General features: G+C 39.5%; 1 protein-coding gene across 1 annotated transcript; it reads right to left on the reverse strand.

The window, feature by feature from the left end:
* Positions 1 to 3061: 3061 nt before the first annotated feature.
* On the reverse strand, positions 3062 to 14643 carry chrnd (cholinergic receptor, nicotinic, delta (muscle)). Its single transcript, XM_054623140.1, has 12 exons — positions 14586 to 14643; positions 12816 to 12961; positions 11604 to 11648; positions 11401 to 11510; positions 10610 to 10765; positions 9953 to 10062; positions 8978 to 9178; positions 8683 to 8794; positions 8092 to 8206; positions 7602 to 7812; positions 4124 to 4242; positions 3062 to 3293 (listed from the first exon to the last, which is right to left on the reverse strand). Exons 1-12 carry the CDS (start codon positions 14641 to 14643, stop codon positions 3111 to 3113), a joined length of 1566 nt encoding a protein of 521 aa, XP_054479115.1. The 3' UTR covers positions 3062 to 3110.
* Positions 14644 to 15109: the final 466 nt, after the last annotated feature.

The raw sequence follows: 15109 nt of genomic DNA on the forward strand, positions 1-15109 counted from the left end.
GTTAAAATCTACCTTAACATTCTCATTACATTTGTCATAAAGATGAGCTAAACAAGTCAACACAGTTGTGGTGATGATATGAGAGATTATTTGGAGTTTCTGCACTGAATTGCATTTCATCTTGTCTACAGACCAATGGTAGAAATGTCAACAAATGGAGGAGGACCAAGTAACAGCGATCCACTCCTTAGAGAGGAGGCCACTACGACCCCCTGAAGTGTGACCGAGTTTAAATGAATGTGAACAAGCAGCCAAAGAGATCTGGAGCCAAACGAAGAGACAAACATCTCCACTGGGAAAATGAAGGAAGTGAATGAAGGACACTTTGGACCAAGACTGTGCACTACACTGCCTCCTCACTTAACTTACTATGTGCAGCGTTGCTTCCAGCTGGAGGTCATTTATGATCTACTGGTTTTTATTTGGTGCTAAGGAACAGAAATGAAGGTCAAATACTTGTGTGTCGTTTGCAGCTAAACGTTGTGTTTTCTCATTCATGCTTTTGGGGATGTGCTTTTACATTTATGTATTTCAACTTTTATTATTGTGTTTTTGTGTCCCAGGTTTTTTGCTTTTTTTCACACTTTGTTACTTTTTTAGTCATGTATATTTGATTTGTTTTGGTGCTTTGAAGGATAAAGAACATAGACACAGTGCCACATTTCAATCACATTTTCAGTTTGAAACTAAATTTCAATAGTGGCAAGTTAATTAAAAAAACTGAAATGCTGGTTAAAGTTGCAAAAGTCGGCAACTATATTTTGTTTATAAAGTAAACAAAATATATAAATGTTGCATGGGGTCAATTCTTTTTTGTGTCATGTTTTCATAAATGCTATGTTTAAATATGCAAATTAGGCATTCTTTTATTAAATATGTGCTAATATACAAACTAATTCAGAACAGAAATCTGAATCATTGGATAAGCCAGGTTCCAAATCTTATTTTCATTTTGTTGACATACTAGAGCCAAAGGTTTTTACAGAGGAAATTCATAATATATTTTTCTGTCACTCCATAAATCAGAAAAATACTGTCAACACTCGTAAAAAAAGACTATTTTTTCCATGTTTTTTGCAGTAAAATGTTGTATAAATCAGGTTATGAATGATGTATGAACAAACCCCTCTGTAGAAACCTTCAGAATATAGAGAGGAATGAAGCTGTAAAGTTTGGTGTATGTAAGAGCTACTGAAGTGGAGATTTATGGATCAGAGTCTGAGAAAAAACTCATTTAGAGAAAACGTCCTTTAAAGATATGTTTAGTTAAATTACATACATGTTGAAGACTCTACAGGTGAATAGGGTAAAAAAATAAACTAATAGATATCAACATGAAACTTCACCAGTTGATTACTGACATTAAGACAATTGTGTTTTGTATTAGAAGTTTTCTGAAATGTTATGGTTAAATATGCAAATTAGGCACTATCTAATGGTAAAAAAAGACAATGTAAGAAAATAAACATCCAACTGTCTATTATGGATGTTTTCTTTCCACTAGTCTGATAAAGGACACAGAACAAAAATAGATACAAATCTCAACATTGACCAGTGCATGAAAACAATGTTCATGCCTGAAGTGTCCTTTTTAACATAAAGACAAACGCCTCTGCTGAGGCAACAAGGGAAAATATGGAAATACAGACAAGAACAGTTTGGTGACTTAATTATAAAGAGGTGATATATGAGCTTACTAGCAAGTCCAGAGAGTAGTAAGTTCCACAGGTGGAAAGGAAAGATTCAGGTTCAGGTTAACGTTTCAGGTTTCAGAGGCATGAAGTAACGATGACAATCTGCTAACTGACTGGAGAAAACAGGGCTGGTATGTTTGTGCTGACAAGGTGATTCTTATCGAGACACAGGTGAGCAGGACTGATGGAGGAAGTCAGAGGTGGACAGGTGGAGAATGACAATAAGTTATTTAGTTATTTAGATCTATCACAGAAATACTTTTATCTTTAAAGTTTTGGGCTCTGTAGAGCTAAAAGTTTCAACCTGGACACCAGAAAGAAAAGTACACTTGTGAAACAACGCCACAAATCAGATGTTGTGTAGCCAAACAATAAAACAACCATCCTGAGATTTGAAGGTTTTTAAATTTGGTATCGTTGGTGTACAGGGACGGCCCAAATCGACACAGAATTGAAGTTCCTCATAGTAGCTTTACACATCCATCCATCCATCCATTTTCCGTAACCTGCTTATCCAGTTAAGGGTCGCGGGGGTGCTGGAGCCGATCTCAGCTGTCAATGGGTGAAGGCAGGGTTCACCCTGGACAGGTCGCCAGCCTATCACAGGGCTGACACATAGAGACAGACAACCATTCACACTCACGCTCACATTCACACCTACGGGCAATTTCAGAGTCATCAATTAACCTAAGCTGCATGTCTTTGGACTGTGGGAGGAAGCCAGAGAACCCGGAGAGAACCCACGCTGACACAGGGAGAACATGCAAACTCCACACAGAAGGTTGTCCAGCCCGGGAATTGAACCCGGGCCCCTCTTTACACAATGAAAGTTTAAATTATAATTAGTGTACAAAAATCCTAAAGCTGTATTTTCTAACATTATAACCAGCTGAAACATACAAATCTTATTCATTTGGAGCCAATCATGTCTTTAAATTAATTATAATTGTCAGTTTTCATCATCAAATCTTTATTCTGTCTTTGAGTTTTAAAAACTGCATTATAACGTAATAAAACTGGAATATTTGACCAGACAACTCATTACAAACCATAGTCTCTGATCACTGCAAATGCTTCTGAATATTCACTGTTTGTTTTTTTATATATTGTACATATTATGATGTAAAATTTGTATGAGCTTATTTGAGATGATTTTCTGTTTTACTTGTTTTGTAACGACTTGCCTCTTGGTGCTGCCTTATTGGCCAGGTCGTCATTGTGAATATGAGAAACTGGTTCTCAATTGACTTATCTGGTTAAATAAAGGTAAGATAAATAAACAATAGGAACAAACAAATATGTAAATGTTTATTCAAACCACACAAATAAAATCAAAATAGTCATACACTGATTTAGTTATTCACTTCAAATTTAAGTTAAGAAAAAAAAACACAGCTTTGTCGATGGAAATAAGTGTCACAGCAGCCGTGGGTTCTCCTCTCTGTAGTCGTGTGAGTCTCCTTGGAAGGGCAGATGTGGAGGATGGTTACAGATCCCCATCAGGAAGATGATGATGGTGCCGAAGGTCATCACCGGGGTAACCAGGAAGAGACAGAGGCGGTCCACCGTGCGGGCGATGCCGCTCCAGTTATCTTTCTCCTGTGAAGAGAGAACTCCTTATTAAGACACGAGAGCATTTAACCCTTTTTTTCACCAAAGTTAGCATTCATATCAGGCGGTAAACTCCGGTTCTGAAGAGTGAAGTCAGTGTTGTCTTAAAGCTGCATTCTCTCTACTGTCCATCAGGGGGCGACTCCTCTGGTTGTATAGAAGTCTATGAGAAAATGACTCTACTTCTCTCTTGATTTATTCCCTCAGTAAACATTGTAAACATGAGTTTATGGTCTCAATCTCTAGTTTCAAGTCTTCTTCAATACAGCATGATGTTCATTTAGTAAATGATGCTCCATTTAGAGTCAAACAGACCATAAAGCAGGGGATGCTTTAGGGCGGGGCTACACACTGATTGACAGGTCGACACCAGAGACGTATACGGCGTCTCTACGTCACTCCTCCTCAGTCCATATATGGTCACTTCCTGTTCACTGGTTGCAAAAAGAACATGATGGCCACAGACATTTATTTTGCTTTTGTAGAGCAAGGTCAGCGAGGTAAAATGACTCTTTCTGTCAATGGAGTCTAGTGGCTTTGAGGAGTGAATATTCTACGTCTGTTTTAAGGTGAATTATTAAATTCTCTGTTCTTTTAAGCGCACATCATTTATCAGCATAATAATAAAAACCTAAATTCATAAAGCACTTTGTACTTTCTTTTTCTAGGAAAAAAAGATAAAAACAATAAAATACAAAAAATACAGCAATCAATAAGAGTCCGGGGGATAAAATTAAATAAAGTTAAAAAACAATAAATAAAATTGCTGATAAAACCTTTCCTATAAAGGATGTTTTAAGTTAGTCGTCCCGTCTCACCTCGTTGTAGTCGTTCTTGTTGCGCATGTGTTTGATGATGTAGTTTGCTCCGTCCACGGCCGGCTTCATCTCTGCATACAGCTGATCCGTCACTCCTCCCTCCTCCTTTGGCTTCACAACTACACAGAAACACAAAAATAAAACATTAATACATCAGTGATGGAACGATGAAGTGAGCTCTTTGAGGCATTTTTGTCCCACATAACTAAAACTGGACTCAATTTGGAATGTAGTCCATCCATCCATTTCCTTCCGCTTATCCGGGTCCGGGTCGCGGGGGCAGCAAGCTAAGGAGGGTCCTCCAGACGTCCTTCTCCCCAGCAACACTTTCCAGCTCCTCCTGGGGAACCAACAACCCCGAGGCGTTCCCAGGCCAGACGAGATATATAATCTCTCCAGCGTGTTCTGGGTCTACCCCGGGGCCTCTTACCAGTTGGACGTGCCTGGAAAACCTCTAAAGGGAGGTGTCCAGGGGGCATCCTGATCAGATGCCCGAGCCACCTCAGCTGGCCCCTTTCGACGCGAAGGAGCAGCGGCTCTACTCCGAGCTCCCTCCGGATGTCTGAGCTCCTCACCCTCTCTCTAAGGCTGAGCCCAGCCACCCTACGAAGGAAGCTCATTTCGGCCACTTGTATCCGCGATCTCATTCTTTCGGTCACTACCCAAAGCTCATGACCATAAGTGAGGGTTGGAACATAGATGGACTGGTAAATCGAGAGCTTTGCCTTACGGCTCAGCTCCTTCTTCACCAAAACGGTCCGGTACAACGCCCGCATCACTGCTGACGCTGCACCGAACCGCCTGTCCATCTCCCACTCCCGAGGTACACGGTCGAAGGCCTTCTCCAAGTCCACAAAACACATGGATGAGCAAACTCCCATGCACCCTCCAACAGACCTGCAAGGGTAAAGAGTTGGTCCGCTGTTCCACGTCCAGGACGGAATCCGCATTGCTCCTCCTGAATCCGAGGTTCGACAATCGGCCGGAGCCTCCTTTCCAGCACCCTGGAGTAAACTTTCCCGGGGAGGCTGAGCAGTGTGATACCCCTATAATTGGAGCACACTCTCCGGTCCCCCTTTTTGAAAATGGGAACCACCATCCCGGTCTGCCACTCCACAGGCACTGTACCCGACTTCCACGTGACACTGAAGAGACGTGTCAACCAAGACAGCCCAACAATGTCCAGAGCCTTTAGCATCTCCGGTCGAATCTCATCCACTCCTGGCGCTTTGCCGCTGAAGAGCTTTTTAACTACCTCAACGACCTCTGCCAGGCATATGGACGAGACTTCCCCTGAGTCTTCAGACTCTGCCTCTTCCACAGAGGACGTGTTGGTCGGGTTCAGGAGTTCCTCAAAGTGTTCTTTCCACCGCTCGACAATATCCCCAGTCCGGGTCTGCAGTTCTCCCCCTGCTGAGCACAGCCTGAGAAAAGCCCTGTTTCCCCTTTCTGAGTCGTCTCACGGTTTGCCAGAACTTCCTTGAGGCCATTCGAAAGTCCTTCTCCATGGCCTCCCCGAACTCCTCCCACACCCGGGTTTTTGCCTCAGCAACCGCCGCAGCTGCAGCCCTTCTGGCCAACCGGTACCTGCCTGCTGATTCAGGAGACCCCTCGGCCAACCAAGCCCGAAAGGCCTCCTTCTTCAGCTTGACGGCCTCCTTCACCGCTGGTGTCCACCAGCGGGTTCTCGGATTGCCGCCACGACAGGCACCGATCGCCTTCCGACCACAACTCCTAGCAGCAGCTTCCACAATGGAGGATCTGAACATGGCCCACTCGGATTCCCTGTCCCCAGCCTCCCCCGGGATGCACGATAAATTATTCCGGAGGTGGGAGTTGAAGACCTTGCGGACAGGATCCTCAGCCAGACGTTCCCAGTTCACCCTCACTACACGTTTGGGTTTACCGGGTCTGTCCGGCAGCCTCCCCCGCCACCTGATCCAACTCACCACCTTTGGCCTAGGGTGTTCTGGTACCAAGTACACTTATGAACCTCCCTATGCTCAAACATGGTGTTTGTTATGGACAGTCCATGACTAGCACAGAAGTCCAACAACAAAGCACCACTCGGGTTCAGATCGGGCAGGCCGTTCCTCCCAATCACACCCCTCCAGGTTTCTCCATCATTACCCACGTGAGCGTTGAAGTCTCCCAGAAGAACTATGGAGTCCCCAGTTGGAGCCCTTTCCAGAACACCACCCAAGGACTCCAAGAAGGCCGCGTACTCCGAACTGCCGTTTGGTGCATAGGCACAAACAACAGTCAGAGAGGCAAACCTCTCGTTCTCCGGGGAGAACTCCAGAACAGCGGCGCTCAGCCGGGGGCTTGTGAGTATCCCCACACCCGCCCGGCGCCTCTCACCCTGGGCAACTCCGGAAAAGGAAAAAGTCCAGCCCCTCTCCAGGAGTTTGGTTCCAGAACCGGTGCTATGCGTGGAGGTGAGCCCAACTATATCTAGTTGGTAGCGCTCCACCTCCCCCACCAGCTCCGGTTCCTTACTCGCCAGAGAGGTGACATTCCACGTCCCTAGAGCTAGTCTGTGATGCCGGGGGTCAGCACGCCCAGGTTCCCGCCCCAGCCTGCCGCCCAGCTCACATTGCACCCGACCCCAGTTAGAAACTTTATTGTTCACGTTTAAGGAAAATGATCTGTGGCTTCAGCACAGAAACAAAACAGGAAATGATGCTAATAAACTTCACACAGCATCAACAAACATGTTTTAAAATGCATAAATACATTAAGTCCTGACTTGGATCTGACATCGTCTCAGTTACCAACAACGAGTTTTAGAAAAGGGTAAGGAAAATGCAACCAATCGCATCTGATCGTGCTGAAATGACAAATGACAGCAGAATAGAGGAGAACGTTTTTAAAGTTTGACAGCAACGATGTGATTGGCTGAAGGAAACCGTGGCAGACTCTGGTTGGTTAACTTTAAGTGAAAACCAAAATAAGCTGATAGAGTAGTAGTCACGTGGAGAGAGTGACTGGGATTATGAATGACAAGGAGCGTAAAGATAGTCCTCCTGAATTGGACCTCAGGGAAACATTTCACCACAGAGGTTTACCTTCTCTGATTAAAGCTCTGAATAAAGCAGCTTCACTAAAAATATGTGTTTGTCCGAAGCTGTTCGTAGGACGCAGAACGTCCTGGAGGAGCTGAGAGAGGACAAAAATATATAGTAAAAATCACAAAAATCTAGAAATAGTATCAAACTTGAAACCAGATAAAAAAGTCAGTTCATAAAAGCTTCTGTTAGACGACCACAAAGAGCAGATGACGCCACTGACAGGTGATCAAATGAAACGCACCCTTACCTTTATTAAAATTACAGATTTCTCTGTTTGAACATTGTTGGAAACATTTAAGATAATGTTAATATATGAATCAACAATATAACACATTTCTAGTTGTTTTAAGACACTTTAATAAAAATATGTAAGATTATAAACCCTTTAAAGCTCATTGTGGACCTACTTGCTGCGTGCGTCGCTCTAGCGGTCAGTCCGTGCCTCTCCGACTGCCTCTCGAACATCAGCTCGCTGCGGGACTTGACGCTGTAATATTCCTCCGCCGAGGCGATGTAGCCCACCGAGCTGGACCGCCGGGGCAACGCCCCATCCCAGTACGGCTCCTCCTCCGAGGGGCGGGACATGTGCAGGAGGCGGGGCAACCGCTCCAGGAAGAACTGGAGAAAAAAAAAACAGCAGCACCTTTAAAGTCATGATGGGAACACTTCACAAACACACTGGAGTGTGTGTGTTATGTTAATGTGTTTATGTATTAGTGTGTTTATGTGTTTATGTGTGTAATGTGTGTGTGAGTGTGTTTGTGTGTGTGTGTAATGTGTGTGTGTGTGTGTGTGTGTGTGTGTGTGTGTGTGTGTGTGTGTGTGTGTGTGTGTGTGTGTGTGTGTGTGTGTGTGTGTGTGTGTGTGTGTGTGTGTGTGTGTGTGTGTGTGTGTTACCTTCTTGGTCCAGTCAGACATGACGTGTGTGCTCGGTGACCTGAAGTGCAGGTTGAGGACGACCACACAGTTCAACACCACCACCGTCACCAACACCATGATGAACATCAAATACCTGAAAGAAACACACACACACACACACACACACACACACACACACACACACACACACACACACACACACACACGGATATCTCAAATTTTGTTAAGAGATTTCCATATGTTTGTTTCTATATTTCTTTGTTATTTTATTGCTTTTTTATTTTGAAATCCAAACTAAAGACCTACCTGCTCACCATTGCTTTTAATTAATTTTCTTTTAAATCAAATGGTATTTATTTTGTTTGCTTGCCTTTATTGTTTTCATCAATATATGAATACATTTACTTTGACTTACTTAAATGTTATTTATTTTATGTATTCTCACACTTCCATCTGTGTCTCTCTCTGATTGTATTTTCTTTTTGTAACTTGAGTTACTTATAAATATTTTTAAAAACTCCAAAAAAAGAAGAAAAGAAAAGTAACGCATTGAAAAATAATATTTTATTGAAAAAAACTAAACTATTTTTTTCTGTGTGTGTTTCTTACTTGACGATAAGTGGAACAGACATGGACGTCTCCGGCAGCCTTTGAGAGATCAGCAGCAGGAAAACGGACTGAGCCAGCAGCACCGAGATGGACAAGGTCATCTTCTCACCACCTGCACACACACACACACACACACACACACACACACACACACACACACACACACACACACACACACACACACACACACACACACACACACACACACACACACACACACACACACACACACACACACCAGTTAAACCAGTTTACTGTTGCTGTTATTTGTTGATGGTGGTGGATTAGCACTGACTGTCAGCGGGCAGGTAGTAGACGAGCGAGGCCAGGAAGGAGATGAGCACACAGGGGATGATGATGTTGACGATGTAGAAGAGCGGCTTGCGTTTGATGACCAGGTAGAAGGTGATGTCCTGGTGCTTGTTGCTCTCCATGGGGATGTGCTTGTAGGTGTTTCTCTTGGCCGGCCGGTGGTTGATCTCCCACTCGCCGTTCTCTGTCGAAAAAGAAAAGGCAGAGGACACGAAACAGACAGAGAGAGAGATTTAGATAAAAGAAGATGGATGTGAGAATACGGGAGTTTCAGGTCTTTAACTTTGACTTTGGGAAATCCGTACAAACCAATTATTTTTCCTTTTTTATTTGATTTTTACATTTTTATCAATATGGAACAATCCCTGACATACGACCTCATAAAACAAGGCACATAATAAAAATAATAGCAGTAATAATGATATTAATAAAATCACAAAAAAGGCATAGTTATGTATGTCTTTTTTTCTTTATTTCTGTTATAATGTCGTCTCTCTGCCTTGTTTACATTGTTATTTATTTTATTGTTTCTGTCTTTAACATGTAAATACCTTTGAGTACCTTTTAAAGCGCTATACAAGTTTCACAAGTTGTGATGTCGGCAGATGATTTTAGAAATGTCAAACTCAGAGAAGATATATTAAAAAATGATCCCATTCATTACATTTGTTTCCTACACTTTTCTTGTTCCTGGTATGACATCAAAATGCAGAAAACACAATTTTATATAATACTGATATGAGATTTATCAACATTTATCTTTTTAGCCTTCTGCAACATCAGTAGCTTGTGTTATTGTGAAGAAACATGCAACAAACTGTAGCACCAATACAAACGTTTTTTTTTAATAATTATAATAAAGTAAAATATGCAAAGACAATGATAAAATGTTGTGTTATTATTAAGCTGAAACCTGCATGATATTTAGTAAAACATGAGCGATCAGGAGGACACGTACCCGTGAAGCTAGCCGGGTCAATGATGATCCACTCCACCGTCCATTTGCTGGTTTCATCCGCTTCTTCCTTCAGCAGCATCCTTATCTCTTTGGCGTTGTAGGTGAGAGAGCTGCAAAGCAACATGGGAAATGTTGTTTTTTATATCAGATTTCAGAGGCAATAACCAGAGGAATACTTTTACTTCATATATATTTGCTAAAAAGGACACGTTTGCATGGAAAACAAAGTATTTTTTGCTGCTCAAAAGTCTACAGTTGGTCTGAAATGTCTTTCTTGGTTAAATAGTATTTTGTTTAAACCTCATTGCTATAATCTTGTTTTAAGTCCTTGATTTGGTTGATTTGTGGTTTGTAAGCTCAGTTTTCTCATGTTTTTTTGTGGATTTCTGGACCATTATGATAAAACAATCGACATCTAAATCATCATTTTTTTCTCAGTTTGTATGTTTGTTATTCTGATCTGTAATCTGTAATCTATTCCAGATAATACAGTAAAAATAAGAGAAAGCACATTCACAATTTAACATGTGGAGCATTCTGATAAGTTGAGTTTTTTAAGAATATTTGGACACATAAGTGTTGAAATTCTGCCACAAAGTTGGAAGTTGTCTGTGCCTTGAATGCACCACATGACACATGTCTGTTTCAAGGCCTTACGTGAATTTGAGCGTGCAGTTCTGCCAGTCGAAGGGGAAGTAGTTGACGTTGATGGAGCAGGAGGAGCGGAAGATGGCTGGAGGTAACCAGTAGCAGAGACCAGTGGAGTCCACCAGTACGTTACTGTAGTAGGCCACCTGGAACTGGGCGTCGTTACTGGCACATAGGATTACAACACACAGTTTAGTTACAGGAGAGGGTGACCTAAATACATTCAACAATCTCAACTCAAGGTCCATTTAGTGGCCTTTCTGGAGCTTTCAGTAATTTAATGGAATTTACAGATAATAAAAAGGACTTTGAAGTGAGATTTTGATTTTATTAATAAGATAAGATAAGATGAGATAAGATAAGATAGATAATCCTTTATTAGTCTCGCATGGGGACATTTACAGGATTTACATCAGCAGAGAGGATAGTGCAAACAAGAGACATAGTAAAAAAACAAGATCAAAACAAGTATTATAAATAAGTAAATAAGTAATAAATCAGTAAAGAATATTAAATAAGTAAAAAAAAAAGTAAACAATTCAATAAACAATATTAATACAAGCAACATTCCACTTTCTCTATAACAAATATTGAAATGTTCCATGTAATCATTTGCATGCTGTTTTTTGCCAATTTTATTATGAATCTCAAAGTCTTTCATCTAAATCAAATATTACAAGATTTAATTTGAACACATCATGATAACCTCATAATTGACATAGCCCAATGCTCATTTTTACAGACTATAGAGTTTGAACTCATCATGATGTAAATCATCAAATGTGGAAACTGAATCTCACTTGTTTTCCAGAACGATCTCCGGCAGCCAGACCATGTTGGCCGGCAGACGAAGCATCTCGATGCCGTCAAACTCTGTCACATTCCACGACAGGCGGTAGTCAGTCCACGTCTGTCAGTGAACACAAACACATCCACAGTTACATAAAGTATTCAGAAAGAAAAAGTGAATTCAATGTAACACAAGAGAGTAACAATCATTTACGTGATCTATCCAAACGTTTGTCAGCAGAGTCTCGGTGACTTCTTTCTACAAATGAAAAACAAATCACAGATTAGACATTTCTAAGTACAAAGAAGATGAAAAAGGAAAATAAAACATATTCAAATAAGCAAAACAATAAATATGAATGTCAAAATATTATGGTATCAGCAAATATTCAAGGCAAACAGGCTTCTGCAGATTTCTATTTCCCCAAAATCATCAGTGTTTTTTAAGAGCAAAAGAGTTGAATTAACCCTTGAGCAAGATATGTAGACTTATTCTGTGAATGAATTTCTTTTTACTTACTTAGTTTACAATTTGCAGGAAAGATTCCAAAGAAGACTCCAAAACATCTATAAAATCTGAGTTTTAATGATGTTTATGTACATTATTGTAAAGACTGAAGTATTCAGTGACTTCTATATATTTATAGATTCTTTTTTCCATATTGGGGTTTCCAAAAACACACTGACAATTGAAATATTTAGGATGGAGGATATTTTAGTGATAGTTTTTAAAAACTAAAATCATCTTTATTGTTACAAAGTGGGCTGCGACAAATCATTATTTTCTAGATAAATGTATTCATAGTTTGGTCAAAACACAGTGAAAATATGAAAAAGGGGGGGATGTCTTTAAATGTGCTGTTTTGTTTAAAACCCAAAGATATTCAGTTTAATACAAAACAAAACAGACAAAAGCAGGAAATGTTTTCTGCCATTTTTGCATGAAAATACTTTAACTTTTATTGATTATCAAAATTTTAGGCTATATTTTTCTGTCAATCGACAAATCAATCTGTTCACTAGTTGTTGCAGAAACGTTCATGTTTCCTCTGAGTCTCTCTGTTGAGTTTATGTCACTCTGTTGTTTGTGTTTTAATTGAAATCCTTTAATATACCCTTAAATCCTCCACAGCAACAAACTGAACCACGATACTCTCAGCAGAAACAGAAGCTTTTGATTTGTCTACTTTTGTTTCATTATAATCAAAATAATTATAGAAAGAAGGGATTTGTTGCACAAGAGAAAAGAAAAACTCTGTTTTTTAATTAACTTGTTTAAGCTTCCGCCTCCATCGTTGTCATCAGAGAGACAGTCTCTGGATTATTGAGATAAAGAAAGAAATGTGTGATACAATCAAAGTTTAAAAGAAGGACACACATGTTGAACACACAATCAAACACACACACACACACACACGGTCCGTACCAGGGAGATGAGGTTGGAGAGGGTGAGAGCGAGGTAGACGTCCACGGCTTCCTGCTGCCTCTCGACCGGACGCAGCTCTTTGATGTATCCTCGTTCTTTAATCAGGTAGTTGATCAGACGCTCCTCCTCGTTCCTGCCCCAGCACCCTGACACATCCATCAAGAAGTTAAATAGACTGTTATATATATACATATATATATATATACATATATATATATATATATATATATATATATTTATGATGTTTCCGGATCAATATCACTGATACATTAATGTGTAATGTGTTTATTTAGCTGAAGAAGTAGGAGGATTTATTCAACACATAAAGGAAACACTTCTTCCTTCAGTTTATCACAAACATTCAACATCAACACAAAGTACAATATGTACCTCTGAGATGTAGAAAGTATGTACCTCTGAGATGTAGTAAAAGTACAACATGTACCTCTGAGATGTAGTACAGTATGAAGTATAAATCTAATACTTCTAGTAGACCCATTATTTCCTATTAACTGATTTAATACAACATAAAATACAACAACAACACACACACACACACACACACACACACACACACACAAACAACAAACAGTGTCTGGAGTGTGTGAATACTTTCATGCCGGTCGTATTTCAGGGCTTCATGCAGCTGCTGTGTAGTTCATAATACTACACTGCTGCTGTAACACCACCTGCCATGTACACACTGGGAGTACATTTCTCCTCTAAACACTCCCAGTTCACCACACGGCCATCTTTCTTATTTTTCTCTGATTTACTGACTTTTTATTAAATCAAAGCACAGACAGCGTTGTCTACTGGAGGATTCTCAAATATATACAATAAAAAGCTCTTATTGTTTACATTTTGTTTTGCAGTTTTATTCTTTTAACTTATTTCTGACGATGAATTCTTTATTTAAAGTCCTAAAGTATCGCTGCAACTTACAACTATGTTAATAATCGATGAATATGATGATCGATTAGTCTATAAAAAGTAATTTCATAAATATTAAAAAGTCCATAAAGCTCAAATTGAACTTATCATATTCAAACTTTTTTTGTTAAAATATTACTATATTACTATTACTATTACAAAGACAAATAAACTGTTGTTATTTACATTTCAGAAGCAGAAACCAGTGATTTTTGGGGTATTTTTGCTTTTTAAAAAGGACTTTAAAACAATAAACAAACGATCTAAATTCTAAAATGAAGTGAGTAAAAATTATAATAATTATTAAATTCACATTGCACACTTTAAAACACAAGCAAAAAAGCTCAAGGTGCTTAACACAGAATGTAAAAACTATTATAATACAACATTAAAACTAATATTACACAAAAGAACCACGCGATTATAAAGGGACTATAATTTAATTTAATTTATAAAGGTTAAAATAGGATCAATAAAAGCATTAAACTTGTGTTTAGAAGTAAATATAATAAAAGACTACATGACTTATCAACTAATAAATCAGTGTTTATAGAGCTGTAAACAACCTTTCAATGGAGAGTTTTAGTTTTCTGTATTACGAGAGGATTTTTAACCTTTAAAGCAAATAAATAGTAAAAAATGCAGAATATTGTGTATTTTATAGCATAGAAATAAAATAAATAGAGATATTTACAACTCAAACCAAATATTTGCTTCTTTAATACTTAAAATAGTCAAAAACACTCATCAGAAGCTCACTCTAACATTGGATCAAAGCAGTTTAACAACACAAAGTTTAAAAATAGTAAAAGAGTATGAAATATTAGAGAAACTCACCAGAAGAGAGCAGAGTGAGCAGGAGCACGGTGCTCAGAGCTGCAGGCCGGAGCTTCATGGCTGACTGGTGGAGAGAAGAAGTGTTCAGAATCCTTTCAGCCGTCGACCTTCTGCAGCAGAGTGAGTGACGGGAAGCAGCTGCAGAGACAGCAGAGGAGAGAAAATAGAAAAACACAGCCGGACGCTTCACCTCCACTCACACTGTGGACTGGAAACAGGAGGTCACAACCAGGAACAACAACACTGATGTTTCAACTGTGATTTAGACTCCAATTAAACCTTCATTTAAGAGAAGTTTATAATAAGTAATAATTAAAACGTAAAATGTCTAAATTATCATTTTTTTCCCCTTTCTATACAATTGGACTTAAAATCCCATTTTAGAGCTAATATTAGCATTAAATATTTACATTTGAGTGTAGCATCTCAATTATTGCCTATTCATTTTGTCAATTGACTACAAATTAATATAATTAAAAATTAGACATTTAACCAACAATTTACTAAGATATAAATTGTGGCCT

Source organism: Anoplopoma fimbria, chromosome 21 (genome assembly GCF_027596085.1).
Source record: "Anoplopoma fimbria isolate UVic2021 breed Golden Eagle Sablefish chromosome 21, Afim_UVic_2022, whole genome shotgun sequence".
Classification (NCBI taxonomy): domain Eukaryota; kingdom Metazoa; phylum Chordata; class Actinopteri; order Perciformes; family Anoplopomatidae; genus Anoplopoma; species Anoplopoma fimbria.